Genomic DNA, 27,971 nt, shown 5'->3' on the forward strand with positions numbered 1-27,971 from the left:
TTACTTCAGGAATGGGACATTTGGGACTCTCTTGCAGTGCTGCAGTCATTCACAGATTGAATCACTCATTCGTTACCTTCCTTACCTTTGCCATTTCACATTGCCATGCTATCCCCCTCTGTCCGTATTTAAAATGCTACGGCATGCTCTGTATTCTTCCTATGGAGGGCTCATTTTCATTCAGGAACACTCCCAGTCAGCCTTTCAGGCAAAGAGAGCCACTGCTTTATTCTAACACTCCATTTTATTCATGCCATTTTTACTCCGCCGCTTCCAGCATTTATTTATGCGTCTCTCTCTGTCTCTAACTCAAACCAAACACCTCTGATTATTCACAACGCATCTCAAATCTGCCACAAACGACTGAGCCATAATATGTTGAGTGAGGAACACAAGATGATATGTTGACTGAGGAATAAAAGTTATATATCTTGTGTTCTTCAGTCAACATGTTGTGGCTCAGTCCCTTGTAATAGATATTTATATTACACACTTTGGATTCTCAAGCAGCATTTGCTTTTGATGCTGAATATTTAGTCTCCTTTTTAATTTAATTAATAGCAACAGTGAAAGTCATTTTCCTGACGTGTGTATCATTAATTATTCATTTCCGTCCCGTTTGATTACTGAATATAAAACTTGTCAACATATACGAAATTCATCTGAACTACATGACTACAAGACATTTCTTTGCACCCCACTAATATTTTATTCTTCTCTGTGCTCTTCTCCCTCTCTCCAGATCCTGGCTATCATATCAATCCTGTTCATCGTCCTCTCCACCATCGCTCTGTCTCTCAACACCTTACCGGAGCTTCAGGTCATAGACGAGTTTGGCCAGGCCAACGACAACCCCCAGCTGGCCCACGTGGAGGCTGTGTGTATTGCCTGGTTCACCATGGAGTACCTGCTCCGCTTCCTCTCCTCTCCTAACAAGTGGAAATTCTTCAAAGGCCCACTGAATGTCATTGACTTGCTGGCCATCCTGCCCTACTATGTCACCATCTTCCTAACTGAGTCCAACAAGAGCGTGCTGCAGTTCCAAAATGTGCGCCGCGTGGTCCAGATATTCAGGATCATGAGAATATTGAGGATCCTGAAATTGGCCAGGCACTCCACAGGGCTCCAGTCTCTAGGGTTTACTCTGAGGAGGAGCTACAATGAATTAGGGCTGCTCATCTTATTCTTGGCCATGGGCATCATGATATTTTCCAGCTTGGTCTTCTTTGCTGAGAAAGACGAAGATGCCACCAAATTCACCAGTATTCCCGCCTCATTCTGGTGGGCCACCATCACGATGACCACAGTGGGCTACGGCGACATCTACCCGCAGACTCTGCTTGGAAAGATAGTGGGCGGGCTCTGCTGCATCGCAGGAGTGCTAGTGATTGCCCTCCCCATCCCCATTATTGTCAACAACTTCTCTGAGTTCTACAAGGAGCAGAAGAGGCAGGAGAAGGCCATCAAGAGGAGGGAGGCGTTGGAGAGAGCCAAGAGGAATGGCAGCATTGTCTCTATGAACTTGAAAGATGCCTTTGCCCGCAGTATGGAGCTGATGGATGTGGTGGTGGAGAAAGGAGAGGACAAAACCTCCCTGGACAACCACCTGTCGCCCAGACGCTGGGGTGACCCGGCCCAGCACGCCTCTTCTGAAACCAGCCTCAAGTCCCCAGAGAAGAGAAACCCTGATTCTCTACTGCCAGGCTCCCCGCACCGCAACACCATCACCACCACTGGAAGTCCCCAGCGATTGAACAGGAGCCCGCAGCACCTTAATGTTCAGAAACTGGAAGAGATGTACAACCAGATGACCAAGTCACAGTCCTTCACCAATCTCAACACCACCAGCTCCATGAGCACTATGAGCACCTCCATGACAGCCCCTTCCACGCCACCTAGGAAGTCTCACAGCCCCGAGTTCACACAGAGAGAGGAAGTGGAGCTGGAGATGAAGGAAGTCCCGCCCTCCTACGCCGATAGCTTTGCCAGCTGCTCGGCTGATGTCAGAAAGGAGGGCCCCAACTCAGGTGAGGATGGAGCTAACCTGTGTCAGGACAGACACCCCAGGGCCCCGCCCCCTCTGGATCTTAGCCAGCTGAGGGCCATTGATGACCAAGACTCCCAGGACGAGGAACTCAAAGATGGCCTCTATGAATCTGTCCCGCTCAACCCAGGTGACGCATCACAGCTCCATATAGAGGAAGAGGAGAGCTTTAACAGAGCTGTGGAGAACATCCAGAGCTCTCCCAGAGGCAACAACCCCCGTAAAGTGAAAGGGTTAAAGGTCAACTTCACAGAAACCTCCGCTGAAGGCCCACCAACACCGCCCAGCACCACCTCTCCTGGGGACATGAGCTCCAGCCTCCTGGAAGATGAGTCCCCAGAGGGGGAGACCTCACCGCTCATCCCCAGCTCAGAGGTGCTGCTCCCAGCCACAGAGGAAGAGACCAGCCCCTTGTCCCCTAAGAGGCTGGTGGTGGACACCCCACCCGGCGACGAAGATCAAACTACAGAGAACCACGGAGAGAAGCATCTGATGGAGGTGGCGGGCGCTGCGGTTGCACCCTTGTCACCCAAGATGGCGGCGCAAAATTGCACCCAAGGTGTGGTTGGGGCCAGCGAGGACGTCAAGGCTGACAGCAACCAAAGTGGACACAAAGTGGAGAACCACATGTTTACACCCGAGATCCACCTGATACCGGGGGATGGGAGCCTCTCTCCGACCTGTGAAACCAGTATGTGACTGTAAGGGGAGCTGTGAGGGAACAGACCCATTACAGACCTCAGCCTGGTGTTTGGGAGAAGAGGAAGAGGGAAAAGGGTGCAGTTGTAGTGAAAGATATTTTTGCATGGCATGACAAGTCCCTTTTACTTGTGTTGTTGTCTATCGCTGAAAAAGAAACTGCAGTGCTTCATGCAGATTTGGGAATGACTTTGGGACAAAAACAATGGGCTCAAAGAAGAAAAACAGAGGGAATTTATCAAATTATGTAGACATTTTGGTCCTCCCGATGTACATATTGACAGTATCTTTTTTCTAGCAAAAGAAAGAAATGCACAGAGGGACTTATCTGTAAAAAGCATGCATTTAAAAAAGACAGATATTTTACGGTGCTTAGTTTGCTGAAAGCGCTCCACTGTAAATACTAGGACAACTAAGGCAATGACAATGCACAGGATGGCAAAAGAAAACACTTTCACTGAAGGTACAAATATTTCTAATGTGAAAAGGGAGGGAGGGGTTGAATCGAGAGACCTCAGACCGAGTGTTGCATCGTAGCGACCTATAAAAAACATATCATTACCTTTTGTGGAAATGCAAAGTGTTCCCATGACAACCCTATAATGTTTTGTGTGAAGAAATGGTGTATGAAACTGTAATGTTGACGTTATTGCTTTTGGTTTTCATAACGACTGTTGAACTTTCAGTTGAACGTCCAATATACGACTTTTGAATTAATGACCGAAACATTTTACGTGGGCAAGAAGGATAAAACCTCCTCTAATGAGTATACACCTGTAGTTGCCAAATATGTAACCAGTAAGGACAGGAACTACCAGATGCTTCAGCTATTAAAAATATTTATCAGCTGGTTTCAGAAGTTAGGACAGGGTTTAAAATATCATGTTTTATTCCTCGTTCGGCCTCTCGATTCCATCCAAATCACATAAATTAATATTATTTACTCTCTGACATCAGATATATACATCTAAATGTAGTTTTAAGAATATAATATGAAATACGTAGGCCTAGATTGGTTGTAGAAACCTTCTACAGTAGGGAAGTGAGATTCCATAAATCGAATAAGAATATTTATTAATTAGTACAATAGATCTGGTCATTAACATACATATACGCTTTACACTATAATTATCCATTTTGGCAATTCAGAAATGATAGTCTACCACAGGAAAAAGATGACAATAATCTTTGCGATATCAATGGACCAAATCAAGCACACTGTCATGCTTTCATCTATCTCAGCTGCTCAGTAACAATATGGTAACATGTACTATGACAGTAGTTGAGTTTTCTTTTCCTTATGGGTGGTTTACCTGCACTGTTGTCATTGTCACCTCCTCAGCACCCTGATGTCCTTGTTGACATTTGTTCCATACTACTGCAAGTTTATCCGATCCTGCTGATTATTTAAGGCATCTTTTTTTGTATATCCGTAGTGTCTTGGACTGTAATTTATTGTGTTTTATTGTGAACAAAACTGATTTCAGTCAAACTTAAACCCAAAGGTTTTTTTTTCTTGTCTTCTTTCTTGCTTTTGTTTTTCACTGACTGAAAATATCTGTTGTATGTTGCCTTTGATTCCAATTTATTGCTGGAATATTTGTTTATTGTTTCAGCATGGCACTTGGTTGAGTGTACTAGCTGTGTACTAGTAGTGAGTCTGAGAAAGCCACATAAACCAGAATGGTACCGACAGAAAGTGAGTGGGTGAATTATTTTTTTGTTGTTTGTTTGTTTTTTTGTTTGTTTGTGTTTTTGTTTTTTGTTCTCACAGAGAAGTGTGGAAAGTGCAATACCGCATACTGCAATCTATGCAGGCCAAGAATTGTGGCACTTTATTTTCTGTCTATGGGATTTGTAAGTGTACAGGCAGAAATTACTTGTATTTTTCAAATGATATATCTTTAATATGAGGCAAACAAACAGTGTTACAACTACCACAATATCACAAACAATGCAAATGGAGAATTTGACTTTTACTTTTTCATATTATATGGCTGGCATGTGCTGTCATGCACCTCAATGCCAGATGTCAATGGACCTCAAATTTGATTATCTTTGGGAACAGGGATCCAAATTGATCACTAGGGCCTTTTATATTACTGTTAGATTTACAAAAGAATCTAACAATGTCTGTGGGAGATAAGATAATCTAATTTCAATGGCCACACACAAAGGATTTTATGTTTTTTGTGAATTAACGTTGAGAATGATTCTATTTTTTCTAAACCAAAATGGAGCACGACCACAATTTCCTGCCATACGGTGGTTGAAATGATGCGTGCCTTTTCATAATACTGCTGTTTATGAGAAGGTAGCAAGTCATTTGGCTTTGTTCATATAGCACTGTACAGAAAATTCTAATTTTATAGGAGAAATCAGGTCTTTATGTAATAGATACAAGTAATGTTATTGAGTTCTCAGGTTTTCTATAACTCTCTGATGTTCCGATTGGATCGATTCTCTGTTTTTCTTTAACAGCTAACGTCAACTAGTTCCTTCTGTACTTTTTGAAAAGTGATGTTGTCAAATCCACATTGATGTCTTGGCTCCCAGAGTAAGGAGCGGCAATATTTCTTCCCTCCTCCTGGGTATTCTGTGTACCACATGTCCACCCCCATCAGTCTCCAGTGAGGCAGGGAAGAGCACAGACACGGGGATAGAGGTTAGGCCGTTAATGTGTTAAAGAACTGAGATACAGAGTGAGAGAGAGAGAGAGAGAGGGAGAGTAGTCACCGCTGAGTAATGGGTCAAACTGATTGACCACAGACAGGGAGAGATCCCTACTGTCACTGAACTGATCCTTCTGATTTGCTCCCATGCTGACACCACGGGGTGCTCCAATCCTTGCAGCTTTAGAGGCTGTATCCCCGTGGCACGCCCTCAGGAACAGTGCTCCATTGGGAAAAAAACGGTGGATTTTTGGGGTTATAAGATAAGAGAAAGCCATGAGAGAAAGAGGAGAGATGAAAAGGAGTCCTCCCAAAGGCTTCCATCGCATCAGTGATCAGTTGTGGTCCATATTTCCTTTACTCTGTGTATATGCCCAGACCAATATAATTTGACTCAGTAATCAGAGATTCATGTGAGAGGTCGTGGAATTATCTTTCATGTAAAGTGATCCCACACGGGAAACTCAGTTGCAGATTCTTTGGTGCAATCCAAAGTGTTTATTTGCATTTGTCAAGAACAAATGTTAAATGCGGGGTCAATGGTGGTTCTTCTTGTTTTGGGTTTTCATTTGTCTTTTATCTTTTTCTTTTTTTTTTTTTTTTCAAAGGAGGTTATGATAGCCTTCTTGTTGAAGCTCTTTTTATGTACCTGTACTTTCAATTTAAGGTGTTTTTTTTCCCTTTATCCCTTGTTTGTAGTAATCATGTCTCCATGTTAGCCTGGAGTAATCCTTCATTCTGACAGGTAGAGTAGAGAAACAAGGGATTTGGATTGATCGGCTATGTTCCCTTGGGATGATGTTTGTGTGGATGCTGAAATTCATTCTGTGAGCTGACAGCAAAAGGACTGGTCTCTGTCTTACTGTCTCACAATGGCATTATCATCTGTGATACTGTACAGAGCGGAAAGGTTGTGTCTTTATTTTCTCTGAGAGAATGGGTATTGTCTGTGTCACCCATGCGTGCTTAGCAAACCTTGCTCCTCCACTCCCTAAAACGCATAAGGCTACATTGTTTCTTCCCATGTCTCCGTGTATTCTGCCTCTTACTTTTTGGATTTTGTTTTTGTTTTTTGACTTTTTTCTGTTCAGTTTTTTGAAGGACATTATCATTAGACACATTCTGAGCTACAGACTGTTTCTGTACAAAGCAGCATCTTTGTATGCATGTAGTAGTCCGAACAATTATGTGACCACAGAACACTTTGTTATGGTACATGTATGTCAACATTTCTGTAGAGCATTGTTCCCCATTACGTCTATTAGCATATGCAGGATAACAAATAAATGTGTATATAACTCGTGTGTGTCTGGTGTTCTCTACTGTACAAATTGGCTGTTTTTTGTAGGTTACATCTGCATTTTCTGGGTACATTTTTGCATAATGAGGATCCATTACATTATATAATACAAATATATGAATTAATAAATCATCTCAACTTAGCACTAATTAAAACTGATATTGCATTCGGTATGCTAAGTTGTTTTTCATATACAAAAGTGCAGACTACTCAGCAATCTGTGACTACCCGTTGATAACCATTTATCACCAAGGAGAAATGTATTTCTTTCCAATAGACACAATTAATGGATTGCCTCATTTCTGTAGTTTAGTAGTCCAAGCAGTGTTTATGAACATAAACAGCTCTCCCAAAGCTAGAAACCAGAAGCTCTGTCATTAACATATAAAACGTGGAGTTGCTCCATAAATCACAGAGTGATTTTATGGACCCACAGAATGCTTGTTTTAAGTTTTTAAACTTGAATGAGCTTTATTCTGTCTTTATTCTGCAGTAGTGTTCTCAGCTCAGAAGCGGAAAAATGTGTCATTTTAGAAAATGCCCTTGGGTGCATTCCTTTACAATCCCAATTCATCCTCCATGGACTGCCTGCCTGGAAACTGTATCCCCTGAAATTGAAAAGAAAAAATATCTCTAACTAACGGAAAGAAAAGACCTGCCAAGGTCAGAAACCCTGTCAGGCTTAGCCATAATTTTATTTAGTTGTCTTGTTTCTGATCATTTGTTGATGTGGAGAGTTTGGCCTTCAGCACTTATCTGGAGGCAGAGGTTAGGAAAAGGAGTGGGGAAGCTAATCTGTGGTAGGATAACTAGGCCCTTGGGGGCAACTTTACCTCTCAGTTGGCTATCCCAGAGGTTTCCAAAGTAGAGTCCAATAAATTCTCTGGGTCCCCAAGAAAATGAGGAATATTCTTATGTTTGTTATATTATATTTTTTCCCATTCTTTTCATTCATACATTCTACTTATGTACTAGAATTGGAATTGTCTGTTGTGTATATAACCTTAATATTCTTAGATTCTTGTTTATATTCTATTTTTCTTCTTTTTTTTGCTATATCCTATTGCTATTTGCTGCTATAATGACCCAATTTCAGGGATCATTAAGGTTTCATCTCATCTTAATTTGGCAATTATATCATTTAACAGCAGTCAGCACAATGAGAACGTAAGAATGACTGTTTTGGTGTGGGTTTCCTTTCCTCAGTTTTCTCCATACCTACAATATAGGTAGTGTGGAAACCACTCCAGTCATATCCAACAAGAATATGCTTCTCAGATGGGGGGAGTGGGTTGAACAAAATCTTCATAAATGGGGATCCTTGGCCTGATATATATCTACTGAGGGGTCTGAGATGCAAGTGTGGGATCATCTGAGCTAGCCTATTGAGGCAAATGGCTGTTGAAATAATTATCACTTCACTGATTTGTGTAAAAGTGGACGAGTATCTCTGTGGCTTGTAGTTACTCCTCCCTAACGCCAGAGAGCGCTGCAGGCGGTAGCGCGACGCCAGACTACATTCAAAGACACAAGCGCGCGGAAATTCTAAAGTAAACTGTAAACATGGACGAGCCTGAAAGTAATAACAAAGCCACAGCAACAACAAATATTACAGATAAAACTGTAAAATTTTCCCACGTAACAGCCGTTGCGACAGGATGGATGCTGGACTTCTCGTTTGTAAGTCTGTGTCGGCACTTCAAAGAGGGCGAAGTTGACGAGTTCACTGAAACGCTTTCGACTTTCCAGGGTAAATAATGATAGCTATTGTTAGCTAAACCTTAACGTTACCTAGCTTACATTTCATTTGTAGGAAAGCATTATGGAAGTTGAGCTAAATGGAAATTGTCTCACTAATGTTCAGGACGCGAAACTAACTTTATTCGCTTACAATTTCATCATGTAACGTAAAGTTACATTACAACCTGGTAAAATTCAAAGACTAACTGTTACACTAAGAGATTCAATCCCTGATAGCGCTACTTTGTACCGTTAAATCCACTTGGGAGGTTTCCCTAACGCTCCTATTCGCTCTTTTTCAGCCATTGCTGAGGGTCATTCTCTTAAAACTGATCATGGTCAGAAAAGGATGATATGTGCCTTCCTCGCAAGAATCATGCATGGAAAAGACTTTGGTAAGACATTACACTCTCGATTGAATTGACTCCTGCCTTAGACATAATTTTTAATCTGCATAGTTTGTCTATCATTGCGGCAGTGTTACTATTTTTCAGTAGAGACTAGCAGTGGAAGCAGCTCAAAACAAAGGTGATCTGTGCTTCAGCATCTCACAGCAGCATCTCACACTTCTCAGCAACAGCTCACCATTATGAGAGGCTGTGTATTATTCAACCTTTGCCGTTCACATACGCACCTATACATACATATGTAATACTCATACATAAATATTTGAAACACTTGCATATACTTGTGTGTTTAAAATATTTATGTGTGAGTACTTAGTAGTATCCATGTATGTATCAATGTCTTATGTTTATGAACAGCAAAGTTTGAATGAAACCCTACAAGGCCTCTCTCACACAACACCTCACAGTCCTAATTTATGAATTACCATCGTTTGCTTTGTCAGCCAGACAGTCTCGGAAGTTAAGCCATTTTGAATATGCAAATCAGGGTAAGTCATCGCAAGTGGACCACCGCACATGAGCTGTCAACTGCTATCAGCCTCGGTCACTGTTGCTTTGAGCTGCACTGAGCCGGCAAAACACCAAATCACTTGCACGGATCAATCATGAGTCTGTCTGCGTACCTGCCCTCTCACTCTTGTGTCAGATATTTGATTGGGAGTTGTTTCAAGAAAGAGAATTTGGACATGCCCCCAAAATACTGACGTCAGGTCAGTTTTTCAGTTCACGCCTGTTGATGCATACCAGTTGAACTTGAAACTGATCCCAACTCACCCTTAACTGTATGTCATCGCAGTCTCTCGCCGTGCAAAATGCTTCCTCTGTAAACACAGTGTTGGCAGCCAAAGTTTTGCAATGATAGAATGCCAAGATACACAATTTGAAGACTTTTGGCAGTGTTTTAGATGGCACTGCATCGGATTCAGTGGTAGCCACAAGGTAAGCTGCATACAGCACTAAAACACTAACACATAATTGTAAACAGCAGTAGACAGCAGCCATCAATGTAAGGAGACAAGGGGTGAAACGTGGACAAAATTTGATGATGCTGGTATGCACCTTTTTTAGTCTAACTCATTCATTATCTTAACCCTCAATTGTTCAGTACATTTTTAAAAAAAAAAGTAGATATTAAAGAGGCAGAGTCAATGTTTTGACAAATTGTTTCTGAATCTTTTGTCTCATGACACACCCTCAGACAAACCATACTGAGGTATGTCTGGTGTGTACATTAGTGCTTGTGGTCCTGAGTGAGTGATGTGTTTTTACCCTGCATTACATTGTTGTTATTTTTTTAGATGTCCAGTTTGAGGAGGATGACAGTGTGATGCCTCTGATGTCTGCGGCCAGTATATGGCCGGCCCTGAGAGACACTGTGGCAGATGAAAGTTTGTTTGAAAACATCGCCAATCTATTGTTTGTCCAGGTAATCTCATAGCATATTAGGGTCCCTACTAGCTGCTACACTACACTTGGCCTGAAAACCTTCATGTACCTACATGTCATTTAAATCTTTGTCCGCATTTCCTTTTCCCGCTCTTCCTCTCTGTCTTTTACTTTGTTTATATGCACATGTTTATATGCTCCATACAATGTAGATTTCCACTCACAATGCAAGCCTCACCACTTACGAATGTGGTCTGGCTCAACACCAGCAAAATCTGATCTGGACAGTCCAGACACGGCACTTAATGTGTCCTGGCGTGATTGGATGATAAAAAGTCATTCTGGAGAACACCATGCTCTGCTGACTATAATGAATAGGTATCATCAATTCAAGGAGCAAGTAAGGATAAATCCTGATGTCACACAGGAATGCTTTGTTCTCATTTTGAGCATTATGTGTCTAATGCTTTTGCTCCGGTCTCCTAGTCTGTGGCTGTGTGCTTGGAGAAAGGCCAAAGATCCATGGCCTCCTCTGCCCTCAAGTGGTTTGAGAAGAAACATGACTTCCCACAGGTGTGCATTTCCATTACTGTCTGCGTTCACTGCAGTAGTGTAGGGCCAATCCTGGTATATTTGGTGCCGTGGCAAGATTTTGGACTGGTCACACATAGGGCTGGGCGATATATCGTATAATACCGATATTGTGATATGAGAACAGATATCGTCCGGGATTTTGATTGACAATTTGACAATTTTCTGAACGTATTAGCCTGTTCTGGCTGAGTAAATGATTGGCTTTACCTGCTCATCATATCCACATTACTTATTGCTGATTACTAATGATCATAATTAATTTTCAAAATAAACTTGTGTAAATATCTTATGAAAGCATGAATACTCATCACCAAAATATCATCACATTATCAATATCGAGGTGTTCGGTCTAAAATATTGTGATATTTGATTTTGTCAATATCGCCCAGCTGTAGTCACACAAATACATGTAATAACTAACATTTGTTACAACTAACATTTGTCCACAGAACTTGCGAGTTAAGCTGTCAACAATAGTGACGCAAAGGGACACCTACCACCCATTCCTCCTCAGCTTCAGCTTCAGCCGCCTGCTGGAGACAGTCCGGTCATACTTGGATGCCTATCTGGAGAAGAATCCCTCTGACTACCTCCTCCAGGTACACGCCGTGACCCCAGCATCTGACCCACAGTCACTTCCTGAATGATAGTGCAATGATAGTGTGTGTGATATGTGTTAAAGTCAGCAACAAATTAAAACAGATCCTAGCTTGACTGTAGCTACAGTTCTTGGAAGAGGGATTCATTTAATATCATTGGTTCAGCTGAAACAAGTACAGATTCTGTGCTGTCCCACGGCACATACACCACCAGACTGGCATATAAAGGCACTTTAAGCTCACATCACGTCCCCACCTCTTCTTCTGGGGAAAGCAATCAACAAGTGCTGTAGACCGCAATATTAAATGACGTTTTAAAATGCCCCCAATATATTGCTTGATCAGTCTTTTATATTGAAACTTTTCCTAATGTCAGTCATTCTCACATGATTAGTTGGCAACACTCCCTGCCGTCAAGCATTCACACTACATTCAAAAGCTAACCAGGTTCTTTATCGGCCCGTTTGCCGGGAGCACTATGACTCACTGCATTCAAAATACTTTTAAATTCATCTGAATTTATGTCAGTTGGACTTGGATGACTATTGAACTTGAAGAATCAATTTTTTACCAATTCAGCATTTTCTTTTTCCAAAAACGACTTGACAGCATGCTGCAGTCGACTCGTCAGTCCCAAATTCAGGTTGCCCAACTCAGACTTCAGCTATCAGTTTGGTTGTGTGGGGTAGGATGTTATCGGTTACAGATGAGTGAATGAGCAGATGCTTAACTGTGACTCTGGCTTCCTTTCATAAAAAGTTGCTTTGCTCTTGCTAACGAGGAAGGTTTAACAAAGATTTTTTAAGACTTAATGAGTCTTAATCCCAGATGAGCTTGTTTATTGGCCTGTTTAGCTGTACCCTCTTCCTTTTGAATAATGATGCACTGACTCAAGGTGCTGATCTGGCATAATCAGTCATAGCTAATTGAGAGTTTGTCATCAAATTAGTTGGAAGGGCAAACTGCAACATTCAGCAGAGCCATCCTCAGGGTCTAACAGACTTGCTTATTCATGAAAGTTTCAGGAATGATTTACATAGTGGCCGCTGACCAAGGTTAAACTTAGATGGGTATTTTAATGACAGGCCCAATGAGTTTTGCTCAATTTCACATTATGGCCAACCTTAAACCTGAAAGGAAATTGTTTTGGAAGTGTATGATAAAGTAATATTCATAAAAGATAACTTGCATTTGTCTGTGTGTTTATGTCTGCCTCTCCATCTATCAGGCAGCCACTAAGATGGTCCAGTCATCACAGAACATGGAGGCTGTGGAGGACGTGGTGACACGGGACGAGTCTCTCTCAGAAACAACCAACAACTCAACAGAGAAGGATGCAAAGTAGGAAATGGCCCTTAATTCCGCTGTTATCAAAAGGCTAGAGTGGAACACTGTTGCTCTGTTATTTCAGAATGGGCCCACTTATACATATTGAAATTTACTCATGAGCCACTTCCATTTCATAAATGCTCATTTTCTGTTATGAACACTGTAATGTACACTGTCCTTCTCCCAACAGGAATAAGAAGAGCTCTACATCTGTGAGGTTAGTAGAATTGAGTCTTAAGTTTGACCTTTTTCTTATCTTTTCTTTGGCTATCAGTGTCTTTTCAAGTGTTTCGGTCAATATAGAAATTCAGTAAATTGATAACACTAACTCCAAAAGCATCAGACTTATTGTGCATTATTTTGGTGTCACTTTCTTAAGGGGTAGTACTGTCAAATTGCAGTCATTATGCATGTACCAGACATCTGCCCATTTCTCCAGCCTTAAAACATGTGAGCATGTGTGGGGTCAACAATTGATTTGTTAAAATGTATTGTTCTTCCTCAGGGCCAAAAAGAAACTACTGTCAACAAAAATTACTGATGTGTGGAAACCTGAATCTTGCAAGAAGCCTCGTGTCGTTCTCAATTCTCAAGCAATTTCCAAGAGTGGTAAGTTCTCTCTATCCTTTGATATTTCTGTGTTAAAAGTTAATGTATAGTGATATTACTTGATGTAGAAGTACATTAATGGAATCTAAAATCTAGCAATATATTCATCTGCACATTATCCTTCATACTTTGTCTTTTATTTCTGAGCAAAAATGAAGCCAACAATAGCTAAGTTGAATGTTAAATCTTCTCCCACTGTCAGAAATGGCTCGTCTGACATTTCAACAAGAGTCGCCTGAGAAATCACTGAACACCTCGAAGACCAAAAAACCAAGGCGGCCACCAAAGGTCAGTGAAACTACACAGCGCTCATTCAGGGTTGTGTCTGATCAAATTAATCTCAAATAGAGCTGTTTTAAGAATCGCGCACAAGTGCTACATTTTGCATGGGTGGAATTTCTTTCTGAGAAATTCTGAACCGATGACGTTTATGTTTTACTTTGTTCAGAAATGGACAAGGCAGCTGGACAAGAATCTGAAGGATGGTGTGAAACTTCACGGCGTGGGGAAGTGGTCACGCATTTTACTGGATTATGACTTTGAAGGTCGCACCGGCACCATGCTCAAAGACCGCTGGAGAGTGCTAATGAAGACATATGAAGTCAGCTGAAGGGGGAGAGTACCACTCTAACTAACATTCTATAACAACAATTTTCTTGTAAAATAAATAATTGTATTTTCATAAGCCTGACTGTTTGATGAATTAGACCCTGTTCAATCTGTAGATTACGTGTCAATATTTGCACCATTTGTTGAATCTGTTCTGTGTTGTAAGCTGCTGCTTTGATTGCACCAAGAAAATCAAATACCACCAGAGGGCGCTCAACACAGAGCAATGGAGTGTGGACTATTTGCTTTCTATAATAAGGAACAACATTTGTGTTTTTTTACCAAGCACTAGCAAATGTAAAATATTTGTATATTTAATGTTTTAAATTAATACTTTTTGTAGCAAGTTCATTTTAAAGAGAAGAATACAAAAGCAGCATGTTACAATAAAGTTATGTCACATAAAATGTGATATGTGCTTAATGTTCTGTACTAGAAAGAGTTGTTCAAATACAAATTATACCATTGTTTTGACACAGTATGCAATTAAATTCAACTCGACAATGCAAAATGTTCATAGTGATGATTGGAATGAATTGATCTTCCTTTATGGGATGTGTTGCATCTTTATAACAGACAGATATTGCGTTGCACTGAGGCTGAGTCTCAGAAGTCCTCTTCAAAGTTGTGCCTGGAGTATCTAGGCATCTTAATACTCTGGGCATTTCAGTTCCATTGACGAGATGAACTTGGCTGTGATATGATGAAGACGCCAGACCAGAGCGTCGCTGCACGGTGCTCTGTGTGGTTCAGATGAAGAGGAAGCTGTGTTGTGGCGGGCAGCTGCACTGCTGGGTTTTCTGCACCTTCTTCCACGTCCCGCTGCAGCGAGGGTTCCCCACTGCCTGCCAGTGGAGCACGGCTTCTCTGCAACACAGTCACAGCCCACGGTTTCTATGTATTATCAGCGTGCTTTTCGAGAGAATGGGTTTTTTTAACCTTTTATCTCGGTAAGGTATTTTTTTTGCAGAGCATGCATTATGCTGTCTTTCTGCATCATCCTGTTTTATATTCATAGAGCTACTCGCATGTATCCAGTGCAACCACAGTCCTCCGCTGTTTTTGTGTGGATTAAGTGCCTTGCTCAAGAGCACATCAACTGTAGTTCTAGAAGGAGGACAGAGCTTATCCTGCCCGGATTATTCCAACTGGTTCATGAATTTAAACCTGCAACGTTCCAGGCACACAGCCATTTCCCTAACCTAAGGCTATTACTACTTATTCCTATTCACTGAATGATGTTAAACTAGTTTTGAAGGGTTTAATGTGTCTACTGTGTTTTTTTCCACAGCGAATAGCGGAGGACTTTGTGGTGGTGTATGAAGGAGCCTTGACTTTGTAGTGTGTAGGTTTGAAGTTAAAACTTTACAAATGAGCAAAGGTCATCTTAACAGGAAAGTGGTGGGGGGCACAGGCTACCTTAGGAGAAGAGAGGAATGTGCGAACCATTCTTCTGTGTGTATGTGTGTATGAGAGAGAGACTGAAAGCAAAAAGAGTGGGTCATAGACGTTAAAAAAAGTATTTGCCCTTATTGCACTATTCTGAACACTGCCAGGATTAGAGTGAATTTTCCTTCAATTCACTTGAATAAAAATTTAAAATGAAAATGGGATTGATATAATGACACAACTAGAGATAGATTAAGATATAAGCCTTTTTTGACATTATTTTCTGGTATCCAGTTTTGAGGAAATTCCACTAACCGTCAATTGACCCCCTGACCCCTGCATGTACAAATATGTAACCTTACACTCAAACAACACTGCTGAAAGAATGCACATTGAGATGTTTCATAACTTCATACTTGTCTGATTCCTGACCATCTCCTTGGCAGCTGCCACTATTGTTACGCATGGCAGGTGGTTGGCATGCCACACACACTTTGAAGCCTTCTGTTATGTAGCGCATCCAGTGTGTGTGTGGGCGGTTCTCCACTGTGCAGTGGGTTGTCCGGGACGCCAGTGTGAATTCCACGCAGAACCTGGGGGAAAGAGGGGCGGCGTCATAAGGGTCACACTGCAGTAATTCCTGGGATATTCAGATGACTGAATCAAGATGGCATATGCATTGAATGTACCAATTATTAGGGACATCTTCCTCATATTGAGTTGCAGCTCCTTTTGCACAACCCACATCTCAATTGTCTCAAAGCCTTTTCAAACTCGCCTGCTTCTCTATCTACATCTCCTCCTTTGTGATTGGTAGAGATTTAGTAAGGGAAATCAATAAGGGATAATGGCTTTTACCTGGATTCACCTCATCAGTGTACTTCATGAAAAGAGTAAGTGACCCATATTATTCAGTGAATGGTAGCATGGAAACACCCCTCATGAAATGTGAATGATAACATGAATCCAGCCCATAGGTACACTGTGTTTGTGTGAGCTGCCCACAATACCTCACCTAAGTCACCCAGACCTTTGTGCATGGTCTTTTCATGTGACAGCCCTTATTAAAGTTGGACGTATTTAATTTCAAAGGGCTGTGGGCGGACTCAGCGCTGCCGTATTTAATGGTCTGTGTCAGTGTAATAGACAGATGCCCAGGTGAGCTAACACCTACTGGTAGCTCATGCAGATTGAGAAAGAGATGGGCTGGTTTTTTTTTCTCACAATAGGTTTCGAATTACAGATCAGAGCACTGAAAGGAGGTTAGCCCTTGGCAGCAGCCATAAACTTTTCAACTCTTGAATTTAAAGCTATTAAAGTCCTCTGCTATAGATCTGCGGTCTCACAGTACTTAGGGCGGCTTTATAGAAGCATGCCATGAAACCTACCCAGGATCCAGGGGGTTTCCATAGCTGTCATGCTTGGGCCTTCCCTTACCAAACTCCATGCTGGTGATGAACGCTGGACCTGACAGGAGAAAGCCGTTCGGTGTCTTCATTAACAACAAATAAAACCCCCTGTCACAAAGATCAGTAGTGTGTGTGTGTGTGTGTGTGTGTGTGTGGAAGAAATTATTAGGAAAACATTAAGGCAGACATTTAAAATGAGAAAAACTGCTTTTCTTTTGCCATTAAAAATGCTCTTGTATGAAGAAATGATGCAAATCGTTGTTGTGTTCGCTTTAAATTAACTTTCAGAATCAATTGAATTGACCGAAAGTCTGTTCTCTCACATGCATATTTGTGTTGGAGCTTGTGCATGCCTATTCCCTTCTCTGTGTGTATGTGTTTGTGTCTGTGTTCTACCAGTGTTGGAATTAATTCAGTTTCAATTCATTCACTCCAATCAAAATTAAGAAAAATACCATTAATTATGCTCTTTCATCCAGTTTATGGAAAGAAATCATTAAAATGAAGGCTTTAGAATCAGCCTTAATTTAGAATTACAAGTGAATTGATCCTAACTGTGTTCTCTCACATGCATGTTGGTGTTTGAGTTTATTCCCTTCTGTGTGTGTGTGCGTGTGTGTACCTGTGTTGAGACCACAGTTCCCCCCCTGGTGGTCTCTGTACTCCCTGCAGCCTGCCTGTTGCTCCAGGCCGGGGCAGGGCTCTCCGCTGTTCCCGGGCTGCTGCTCTATGTGTCGAACACGGACTCGTACTGAGGCTTGGCAGGGCTTGGCACAGCCGCTCCAGTAGCTCCACTCACTCACTGCACAGTCCTGAGCTGGATGTGACACCCATAATGCGGGAGAAACGTTAGAACATTGCCTCTGTGGTAGCAGAAACACAAAATTGAATTGAAAAGAAATCCAGAGTTGCTGGGCCCAACAGTAATTGGTTCAGATCAAAGTGTGTACAGAAGTGACACTTCTGAGTCCCAATTTCCCAGCAACAGGATCACCCAACTGTATTGCTGCAGACTGGATAACTACCTTTCCTGAGAAACAGAGGAATTTAGAGTAAAAAGAAATCGACCAAGGGGCTAAAAATTCTGGAAATAACTTGAGATCAATGAAAGATTGATTTTGACTTGTAGAATTTGTGTTTCCTGCGCAACTACAAGTGGCTTGAGAGCAGGCCAACTGAACTCCAACCCGTTCAATTATCTAATCCTGTGATTTTCTTTTCAGTTGCTCTCTGCGCTTTAGCATCAAGCTTTGATGTATTAAGCATGCAGATTTAGTGACTACTGGCCTATAACACACATTAGGTACGCTCTGCTTGTTTGACTTGGACTGTAATTGCTACAACTGATTGACAGAATCACATTCTTCAAATATTTGAACTAATTCCATTATGTGGGCCAGTCCACTGAAATGAGGTTAGGCACAGCCTGCCTGGTTTCAGTTATTTGGTGATGTGATTAGCCTTTTTTGTGATGAAGTAGCCAGGAAACAAACGACAATAAAAGCTGCTGATGGAGTATTCAGTACAGGTCACAAGTTAAGAGGGTATATAGAAGAATATATAGGGCAACTCAATGGTAACAGTTGGTTAGGCCTCTGCCCTAAGCTCTTAACAGTGAATATAAATGCAGACAATCTAACATATGGAATTTTGGAACACATCCTCCCCTGCCAGCCATGTGTTATCAGAGATATGTGATGATAAAAACATCAATAACCTACTGATAAGCAGGCATAGTGAATTATCTATCTTTACTATCTGTCTTTATCTTCTGTACCTGATGAGCAGATCCAGAAGATAGTCTATCTTTATGTATGACTTTGGGTTATCTCAAACTACAGGTACTGTTCTACAGGTTATCTGATGCTGGCATGATATGGTTTGGTGTGTACAGAAAAACAAGCTGTACTGTACTTCCTCTTGTGTGCAATCCCTCCATCCCTTCCTCACCTGGGCACTCTGTGAAGTAGTCAAAGCAGCAGTCCTTGGTCCTGACGCAGCCCTCGTCACAGTAGCACGTCCCATACACACGGTCCATCCTCCAGTCGGTGGTGGCACAGCTCGAGTCTTTTCCCCTGCAGCATTTCCCCGAACACCCTCCAGACGCCAGGTGGTTCACGCCCAGAGTCGCAACCGCCAGCAACAACCAGGCAAACTCCACAGAGGATCCCATCATGAGAGGGTGAAGAAGGGGGTCGGGTCGGAAGTCAACCCCTGGAGCTACACCAAGCAAGTTAAAAAGAGTCTCTTGTCTCTTGCCTTAATATGTGACTTGCCTGTGTCCCTCCACAGTGTTCAGGTGCTCTCCTCTTTTCCGTGTGTTTATTCCCGCTCAGGTCTTACGCTACCTCTGTCATGACCGTGAGAGGGAGAGGGTGGAATACCAGTCCAGCCCAACCCAGCCAAGACCATACGCTCTGCCACAGGAGCCCTTGTGACCTGGAATTCCTGTGTCCGGCTCCACACAGCCCCTCTGTCTCCCTCCAGAAACAGGTTTACAGAGCGACCCGCGGGACAGAATACCCCGTTCCAGCTCTGGTCAAACTCCCCATGTCTCTGTTGTGTCTGTGTCCCTCTCTTCAGAGACCGTCTCTCTCTCTCTCTCTCTCCCTGCTCCCAGCTGAGTACCTCCCTCCAGTTGATCACACACGGGAGGAGGCAATGAGGACGAGGGAGAGGGAGGGGGGAGCTGGTGTGTTTGGTGTGCGTTTCCCCCTCCCGCCTCTGTTACTCACTCTGTGTATCTCTCTGTATCTCTCTCTTTCTGTATCTCTCTCTCTCTCTCTCTCTCTTTGTCCCCTGTCTCTGCCTCACCTGCTTTATTTTGTTATCCCTCTTCTCTCTCGCCCTCTCCCTGCAGATTTGCTGTCACCCTGATGCCAGCCTTTGCCCGGCCGCTCTCTGCCACCCCGGCACTCCGAGTCCCAAAAGAGCAAGAGGAATGCGAGCGATTGGCAGGGCTCCAGATAATTGCGCCAGAGGGCCCGCTGTGTGTTGTAAAGCCACCCTTTGGTTCTCACCTCTCTCCCCTTTTTCTCATTCTTTTTGCTCACAGCAATCTACCAGAAGCATACCCACATCAGATTTTCTCTGCTCCCTGTTGCACATGGGATATTTGCTCAGTGACGAGCCTTTGCTAGACAGTCAGACGTAATCTGTTTGAAGTTTTGAGTTTCAGGATGCACTGTTGGCCTACTATGATGGCTCAGATAAAATGCAGATGAGATAGCCTACATACCACGGGTGAATATCACCGTCAGTGTCAGTCTGCACCAGGACAGAGGACCATTGACGAGAAGCTCTAGTGTACATGACATTATTTGCAGACCAGGGCGTGGCCTTGATTTATAACTCTTGACATAAAGAGCTGGCAAAAGATAGATGACAGATTCCTTGGATATGATTCTGTAGAGGCATGTCTGTGACATTCCTAGCAAGCCTAATTGTTTTATCTCATTAGGATGGGGCACATCACTGTCAGTTTGATTGATTAGCCAGACTATTAGATTTGCTGCTGTGAGTGCAATTAAGAGAGGCTTAGAAGATAAACTTTTTTATGATGATTTTTATGATTCTGTGAGGATTTCTTACATACATACAGTAAAAGTTGACAATATTATATGGCACTTTTTACCCTGTTTTACCCTCAGCTACATATGGTGCAAAAAGAAATTGCGTCCTGTAAAAACCTGTTGCCTGCAAAAGTGAACTTTCTAGGAATGGAGAAAAAACGGATGGACACCCATGCATTCTTTTATCATTTTACAATAGATTTTTAATATTGCAATACTGAAAAAAATGGCAAAATCAGAGATATGAGGTTTTGCAGGGCGCAGACGAAATGCGTTTTGCACTGTTATGTTTGTTCAAGGAGCCTGAATGTCTGAGGATGTTGTGAACTCCCCTGAGGGTCAGCTTCTGTTTGACCAGTTCCTCCTCCATCTCATGGGAAACAAATGAGGCCTCTGCAGGGAGCGCTGGACGGGAAAGAGGCCTCCCTGCGCCCACTGCTGCAGAAGGGGCAGATATTCGTAATATTCTGGATACTTCGCCTCCCCTTTCTGGCAAAACAGCTTGCGGAGAGCAGAGGGGGGTCTCCTTGGGTCCTTTGATTCTCCTTCGCGCCATGGAGCAGGCAGGTCAAGCGACAGTAATAGCCTTCATCTTCGCCATAATCATCATCAGCAGCAGCGTCACTGGGAGGCTTGAGGAGCATGTGTCTGAATCATTGTATATTGAACCCAGATTGACCTCAAAACGACTCATGCATATTCTCTGTTCCCATCTACTGCACTGTATTTTAGTCAGTTTCATCTGATATATCATTTCACGCAGAATATTTACACTACCAGTCAAAAGTTTGGACACCCCTGATTGAATGTACTATGTTTTTCATTATCTTAAAGCCATTTTGATCTAAAGGCTTATGCTTAAATGCTTGAAATTTGTTTTTTCGACAAATATAAATAGTGAAGTTGATGCCGTTGTATGAATTTCTTTCCAAAGCCTTTGCCTTTCCATCAAGGCAAAGGATGGCTACTTTAAAGAATCTAGAATAGATTTGTTTAACACTTTTTGGTCACTGCATAACTCCATTTGTATTATTTCATAGTTTTTATGGAGGACCAGATTAGTCATAATTAAATAAATGGGCCTAATGACGTTAAAAGATACATTAATTAGTTGGATGTTGAAGGGTATAGTCCAGAGCTATCATCTCTGTTGATCCTTAAGAAACTCCTTAAGCTTTATTTTTACATTTGGAAAGACATGTACACTGTTTATTGCCTATTTTGGTATGGCCTTGACTTGATCTCAACGCCCTTTGGACCTGGTCTTGACTTGAACTCAACTGGACCTGGTCTTGGAATTGACTTGGACTTGATTAAGGTGGTCTTGACTACAGCACAAAATTTGAATGCCCTGTTCTTTTCCACAGCTGGATGTCCCATCGCTGACATCCTGCAGCAGGCCCTCCTGCCTGTGGGCAGCCACTCCAACTGCACCAAGCCTGACTGGTGTGGCAGCCTGGTCACCAAGAACATGATCTGTGCTGGAGGAGATGGACAGCTGGCTAGCTGCAACGTGAGTCACATTAATTTCGCTCAACCCCTAAATTTTATTCTACAATCTCATGTAATATAGAAATGGAATATACCAGCCTTACAGTTTAGAATAGTTTTACACAGTGCCATAATGATTATTATATATGTACAATTTCTAAATGTTTTCGCCATCTTTTGCCTGAACATCATGTCTGGCTCTGTTACCCCTCAGGGAGACTCTGGTGGCCCCCTGAACTGCCAGAACCCTGACGGCTCATGGGACGTTCACGGTGTGGTGAGCTTCGGCTCCAGTATGGGCTGCAACTACCCCACGAAGCCCTCCGTCTTCACCCGCGTCAGCGCCTACATCTCCTGGATCAACAATGTGAGTGGAAATGGGCTTGGCTTTTACAGTATTTGTTAATATAATATGTGCCTTTTAGTGGACACTTCTCCAAAGTACCTTACAGTACAGTGCATAGATTGTTTTTTTGGCTCCACCTGACAATGTTAGTGCAGTGCTGTCTCTGTTGCTTACAGCTCTGCAGATAGATTCAGCATGCTTACGGTTTACTGTTATTGTGACAAGGCAATTAACGTTAAAACCCAGAGCTATTGATGGGCAGCCATTTCTTGGTGGTGATTATGTGGCTGTTAAAGTTGGGCTGAAATAAAAGCAGGAAAATGGTTTTACTTAAAAGGAAATCATTGAGTGTTAAAATGTGAATGTTCATGAAATTCCAAGTTTTGTACTCAACTCCTACTCAAGTGTCTATCAGTTACATTTAAAATGTGTGTGTGTGCCACCTGCCATACAGGTGTAGAATATCTATCATTGAAGTGTCATTCAAGTGACATTAGACAGCATACTTTGAAAACCAATTGTCAGTGGTAGGAATGCACAAAAATCCCTATTTTGTATTCTTCATGAATATTCATGTTGCAAATAAAATCCTCCTTTCAAACTTAGCATAGGAAATGCAGTCATTTACCAGAATGAAATACATTGCAAATTGCACATATTATCATAAAATATATGCACAAGAATAATATAATCTAAATCTCACTTTTAGTCCAACTTTAAGTATGTGTGGCTCAGATGAGTGTGGATTAGATATATTGTGATTAAGAAGCATCCAGTCCTAGCCTGGTTCCAGACTCCTGAAGACTTCAGAGTCTGGTGTTGTTCTATTCAACAGCGATTTCTCGATCGGAAAAGTGATCGGCCAATCAGCACCTTTGTGGGTGGGACTAAAATTTGAAGCGTTCATGGGACGGTTTTCATTGTCGTTTCGGCAGAATAATATTTGTTGAAATCATTCCTTAACAAACATCTTTTTGTCAAAAACCAACATTGTTGGTAAAGTTAGTAAATACGCCCAGCATTAGTGTAACTGAAAATAACGTCAGAGCGGCCAGATACGTCGGGGAAAATCATACCCCCCCCCCACACAGAAAACGGCTAGCATGGAGGCAATGTCAGACTGAATAGTGGAGTGGAAACGAAATGGCCATTCAGTCTGAATATCAATCTAATCCAGTCCAGTTTCCCTCTGGAATAGCATTTTAAAACATCTCTTTATGATTTCCTTTTTCTAGGTCATGATCAGGAACTAAGACGTGGATTGGTTTGTGTTGTTGTTGGTTGTTGCACTTGATCATAAAATAAAGAATGTAGTGCAAACACTGTGTTCTTCTCCTCCTTTTCAAAATCTTAATGGTTTTCTAAATAAGAGTTCAGACATCCAAAAGGTAACAGATTTTGGCGATTGTGTACAAAAATACCCCTATGTTATATGTTGAACATCACATTGAGTTACATCACATTGACATTGTATTACTGTATCATATTATGATGGGCAGTCACAGCAGTACGGCTGATCTTCATCTCTAATCACAGTATGAGTCCAAGCGCTGTGAGTTTTTGGAAGGGTTGGTGCTTTAATACTAGACAGGCCAGGTCTAACACAGTGATTCTCAACCTAGGAGTCGGGACCCCCCATTTTGGGGGGTTGTGAGATGATTTATGGGATTGGAAAAAAACATACCTAAATTTATTATCACGTCTAATTTTCCTGATTTTTCTCAAATTTTTGCCTTTTTCATGTGAAATGCTGAATAGCAGCTTCACAGCCTCTAATAATCAAATGAAACAACCAGAAAAGGAGAAATTATTTTTTGGTTGAACCCTGCACATGCAGCCTGTGGTGGGGTGTTACGAGTATAGGCATTGCGAGCCAAAACCTGTTTTGGCTCGCAATGCTGTTATAAGCAATACTTCTCTTCTCCACAGCTTCAAACTGTTGCTTGTGCATCTTGGACCTAAAGCTTGTGATACAACAAGCAACATTTTGGAGAAGATGACAAGGCAGGAATTGAAGTCAGACTTGCAGCATAATACCATAGCATTAGAAGCTGCCATGTAGACAACGTGAGAGTGTTTATTAATCTACTTGGGCTGTGTAATCCTGCAATGTTGACAAAATGTTACACAGTGTGCGTATCAAGGATATAAAAGTGTTGATACACCTGGCAGTTTTTTAGGGCAATGTAGGCTACAATCCCAATACCAACCAACTAACCAAGTCAAAACACAGGATTAACATCTATTCAAGTGTTGCCTTGCAAAAAGACATTCCTGTGTGATTAAATAAAAAATGTAAAGGCAACTTATTGATCGATCTTGATCATCATATTTGCCCAGACATGTATTTTCCCTGGTCATCTCTGCCCACACCCTCAATTCATTTCAGCCACCAGTATCAACTGTGTTTGAGTGCTTTTACATCTGTTCTGTAGTTGTGAGTTTGGTAATAGGTTTGATTGTGTTTCTGCACTTTTGATTTGTCATCCAGTAACAAAACATCCATGGACTGGATTGAAGGAGAAAGGGTCATCTATAGACTCATCAAGGTATGTGAGCATTGTTTATTGCAGTTAAATTGTAAAGATTTTGAGCTGATGTATGCATGTAGCATAAGAGGATTTTGAGTGACATTATCTCATTTCCTTCAAAGGTATTGTTCAATTTTCCGGTGTACAAAGAGACTGTACAGCTCTGCTGGGAGTGGGAATATTATCAAGTACAAGTAAGAACCACTTTTGCTTCAGGCCCGCACAAAATAAAACACCTGACAAATTCTGGTAAACTGTCTCCTATGATTATACATGAGAACATCTGATGTTTTCTATTGTCTTGTAGAAAAAAATGATGGTGCAGTTTTTGAGGCGTCAGCAACAAAAGCAGGTCCCATCTGAGCTGACAGCTGAGGACATGACTGACTGGCTGGTGGAGCAGGGCAAGAAATCTCTCAGGGGGCGGTGAGACTTACTGAGACATACAGACAGTCTACCACTCAATCTATCATCAACTCTGCTAATTTTAAAGGAATAGTTCACCCAAAAATGAAAATTCAGTCATCATCTACTCACCCCCATGCCAGTAGAAAATCGGTTTAATGTTTGATGTCCACTTTAGTCTCTGTTCTGTATGTATTCTGCACAGTGTAATACATGCAGCGTTTATAGTTAGAAATAGCACATTTTATGGCATTTATCATTATTATTATGACATGAAACATTAATATGGGTGCTCACTTATTGAATTTGACAATTAAATACAAAGTAATTGCTTTAAAACGTAAAATGTTAAAAGTATTTCTATTTTAAAATCTTGCGCTTTTATTTGGAAGGCTAAATGGTATGGCAAAACTGATTTTAAAATATCTTTAATTGTGGCACATGCATGTAAAAACAATCAACATTAAAGGCAGCCGGGCTGTTTGTACCCAGTGCACACTGCGGTGCCTAATTATGGTACGCGCTCTTTACGCCGCAATATGATGGCGTTCATGTGCATTTGTACTATATAAAAATTACTAGTTATGAATGTACTTCGGTGAGACCTGTGCGTTGCTGGATGGCATAGATAGAGATCAATGCGTGAAAATATCAGTCTTAAAAAAGTTGAAACTAGCTGGACTTTTGACAGAGGTCAGGTAAACAAACTAGCAAACAGGTAAACTGCTTCAAAATGTTTCGAGACTCAGCAACCCACAGCAACTAGCCTAAACCTAGGTGGTTTCAGCTGAATTTGACAGATGCCAAATGTCCCATGATTGGCTTGTACACCAGGCAGTACGCTAAAAGTCACACACATGGACAGGATCCTTGCTGCAGCCAGTGGACATTCACTTACCAAGAGATCAGTGATTTTACCTATAGCAGGTAAGTCAATGCATGAATGAAATGTTTTGTTTTGATCGTGATTTCCATTCATTGGTTTGAGATGCAAGGTAAAACAGACGGGCAACTCTCACATTGAAAAAACCGAGGATTACTATGAAAATCCCGACTAGAGTTAGCCTAACAAATCAATGTTGAATTAATCGGTTCCACAAAGCCTACGGGGCTCTGGTCCTTACCTGCTCCATCAGGTTCTGCTGGAGAAGAACAGGAGCTCCCAGCACTCTGCTCTGCTCAGACTGGGGGCTTCGGTCCGGGTCCGGGCTCCTCAGACAGACAGGACAGAGAGGACAGATCTCCAGGAGGTTTCACAAAAAACCTCTAGCTCACTGCACGCACACACACATACACACAGAAGAAACCAGGTCAAGATCAGAGGGGTAGAGTCATACTAGTAGAGCTACAGTAAAAATACTAGAGTTGTAGTAGAATAGAACGGAATCGTAGTAGAAGACAGTAAGAATCAATGCACTCAATAGAGCCAGGAAGTAGCCTAATAATCTCCCTAGTTAACTGTTAATAATGAGGGTTGATGACAGATGTTGGGCCAAGAAAAATTACCCAAAATTGACACCCATAGTAGGAATCATAGGCAAGAATGCATGCTAAACATAGCTAGAGTTAGCAAACAATTTCCCTACAATTAGCTGTTAGCTGTTAGCTGAGTGTAGCTGAAGTGCTGGGTGCTGTTGGCAGCTGTCGGGATTCTGTGGGGAAGTGAACTGCTCCTCTTCTCTCCTGCGGTGTCAGGTCCTTATCCAGGTGCTGATAATATATTAAAGTAATATTTAGACTTTTTTCTCAAAATTACCGCTTTATTTTAATATAATAATATTATGACTTTTTTAACGTCATTTGGGCTTTGGGGCAAGACCAGCCTCAGAGTCAGGAAAACTAATCGATTGCAAAGGATTACCCAATCAGCAAATAGATCCCGCTCCATTCACTTTGATTGACAGACGGATGAGACATTATGAAAAGTGACATTATGAAATGAAAAGTGTTATTATGAAATAAAAAGAGGAGCAATGAAAAAAGAAAAAGGTAAATAAAAGAACCATTTAGAAAAATGTAATTCTGAATAATATCATCATGTAATTGAAAATAAAAGCCATTTGAAAAATAAAAAATGTTTTTATGAAATAAAAATATTATTAAATATAGTCATGTTATTATGAAAACAATAATTATGAAATAATATTATTTAATACTTTTTAAATTAAAGGAAAACAATCAATCAAATATTAATTTCTGTATTTCTGTATTTCTGTATTTATTTATTTCACTGACACATTATTGTGTTAATTGTGACTATTTTGGTCCTCCATAAGTTTTGATGTCTTTACTATTATTCTAAAATGTGAAAAATAGTAAAAATAAAGAAAAATGCGTGTGTCCAAACTTGACTGGCAGTGTGTGTGGTAGACCTGAGGTCTATGTAATGTTAACCAATATTTGGTTGCTTCTTGAAAATTATTCCTGTCACCATACATAAGAAATTATGAATAGTCCTTCAACATTCAATATGTCTTAGATAATCCTGTCTGTAAAACTGTTATAATTTTGTCAACCAAAGACTTACTATCTCTTTAAAATTAAGTATCATTTGTTTTATTTTGCTTGTCAATCATTTCATAAGAGTCTCAAATTGTGGATATCTTTATTTGCTAATGAAACTAGTAAAATCTTTTGTAATAAAAGATGCCAAAGTCTTGGAATTCTGCTGAATGGAAGTCTAGCTATGTTCATTCTTCTATTTTATAAACAAGGAAGGGAGTTCTGAAATGCTACAAGGGCACACACACACACACACACACACACACACACACTCACACACACACATACACACATACAGTGCAAGATTTACTGTATTGATTTGATCTGAGCACTGATGC

The 27,971-nt window shown here is 41.4% G+C and overlaps 4 protein-coding genes across 4 annotated transcripts in view; 3 read left to right on the forward strand and 1 right to left on the reverse strand.

The window, feature by feature from the left end:
• The window catches only part of kcnb2b (potassium voltage-gated channel subfamily B member 2b), a 74,448-nt gene extending 71,705 nt beyond the window's left edge, over nucleotides 1-2,743 (forward strand). Inside the window, exon 2 of the mRNA XM_078291436.1 lies at nucleotides 743-2,743. Within this exon, the coding sequence (XP_078147562.1) occupies nucleotides 743-2,743 (2,001 nt within the window). The remainder of the gene's footprint in view (nucleotides 1-742) is intronic.
• A 5,534-nt stretch (nucleotides 2,744-8,277) lies between these two features.
• terf1 (telomeric repeat binding factor (NIMA-interacting) 1) lies at nucleotides 8,278-14,460 on the forward strand. Its single transcript, XM_071912946.2, has 10 exons — nucleotides 8,278-8,465; nucleotides 8,758-8,850; nucleotides 10,161-10,288; nucleotides 10,735-10,821; nucleotides 11,292-11,441; nucleotides 12,670-12,782; nucleotides 12,961-12,987; nucleotides 13,276-13,379; nucleotides 13,582-13,667; nucleotides 13,828-14,460. The coding sequence occupies exons 1-10, from the start codon at nucleotides 8,279-8,281 to the stop codon at nucleotides 13,987-13,989; spliced, it is 1,137 nt and encodes a 378-aa protein (XP_071769047.2). The 5' UTR covers nucleotide 8,278; the 3' UTR covers nucleotides 13,990-14,460.
• Nucleotides 14,461-14,618: 158 nt separating this feature from the next.
• On the reverse strand, nucleotides 14,619-19,341 carry sbspon (somatomedin B and thrombospondin type 1 domain containing). The gene is made up of 5 exons (XM_071912947.2): nucleotides 18,737-19,341; nucleotides 17,409-17,603; nucleotides 16,766-16,844; nucleotides 15,794-15,970; nucleotides 14,619-14,855 (listed from the first exon to the last, which is right to left on the reverse strand). The coding sequence occupies exons 1-5, from the start codon at nucleotides 18,960-18,962 to the stop codon at nucleotides 14,738-14,740; spliced, it is 795 nt and encodes a 264-aa protein (XP_071769048.1). The 5' UTR covers nucleotides 18,963-19,341; the 3' UTR covers nucleotides 14,619-14,737.
• A 1,324-nt stretch (nucleotides 19,342-20,665) lies between these two features.
• On the forward strand, nucleotides 20,666-23,448 carry LOC139922411 (chymotrypsin-like elastase family member 2A). The gene is made up of 4 exons (XM_071912929.2): nucleotides 20,666-20,696; nucleotides 21,726-21,871; nucleotides 22,064-22,216; nucleotides 23,431-23,448. The coding sequence occupies exons 1-4, from the start codon at nucleotides 20,666-20,668 to the stop codon at nucleotides 23,446-23,448; spliced, it is 348 nt and encodes a 115-aa protein (XP_071769030.1).
• The last annotated feature ends 4,523 nt before the right edge of the window (nucleotides 23,449-27,971 follow it).

Source organism: Centroberyx gerrardi, chromosome 22 (genome assembly GCF_048128805.1).
Source record: "Centroberyx gerrardi isolate f3 chromosome 22, fCenGer3.hap1.cur.20231027, whole genome shotgun sequence".
Taxonomy (NCBI): domain Eukaryota; kingdom Metazoa; phylum Chordata; class Actinopteri; order Beryciformes; family Berycidae; genus Centroberyx; species Centroberyx gerrardi.

What these genes read in the sequence shown, in the direction of transcription:
- terf1 (XM_071912946.2), top strand. Translation starts at nt 8,279, where the DNA reads ATGGACGAGCCTGAAAGTAATAACAAAGCCACAGCAACAACAAATATT. An exon ending in CATGCATGGAAAAGACTTTG is followed by an intron (nt 8,851 to 10,160) that starts GTAAGACATTAC and finishes TTATTTTTTTAG; the next exon opens with ATGTCCAGTTTGAGGAGGAT. An exon ending in CCAATCTATTGTTTGTCCAG is followed by an intron (nt 10,289 to 10,734) that starts GTAATCTCATAG and finishes CCGGTCTCCTAG; the next exon opens with TCTGTGGCTGTGTGCTTGGA.
- sbspon (XM_071912947.2), bottom strand. Translation starts at nt 18,962, where the DNA reads ATGATGGGATCCTCTGTGGAGTTTGCCTGGTTGTTGCTGGCGGTTGCG. An exon ending in CTACTTCACAGAGTGCCCAG is followed by an intron (nt 17,604 to 18,736) that starts GTGAGGAAGGGA and finishes TGTCACATCCAG; the next exon opens with CTCAGGACTGTGCAGTGAGT. An exon ending in GATGGTCAGGAATCAGACAA is followed by an intron (nt 14,856 to 15,793) that starts GTATGAAGTTAT and finishes ACTGTGTTGCAG; the next exon opens with AGAAGCCGTGCTCCACTGGC.
- LOC139922411 (XM_071912929.2), top strand. Translation starts at nt 20,666, where the DNA reads ATGTCTGAGGATGTTGTGAACTCCCCTGAGG. An exon ending in TGTTGTGAACTCCCCTGAGG is followed by an intron (nt 20,697 to 21,725) that starts GTCAGCTTCTGT and finishes TCTTTTCCACAG; the next exon opens with CTGGATGTCCCATCGCTGAC. An exon ending in GACAGCTGGCTAGCTGCAAC is followed by an intron (nt 21,872 to 22,063) that starts GTGAGTCACATT and finishes GTTACCCCTCAG; the next exon opens with GGAGACTCTGGTGGCCCCCT.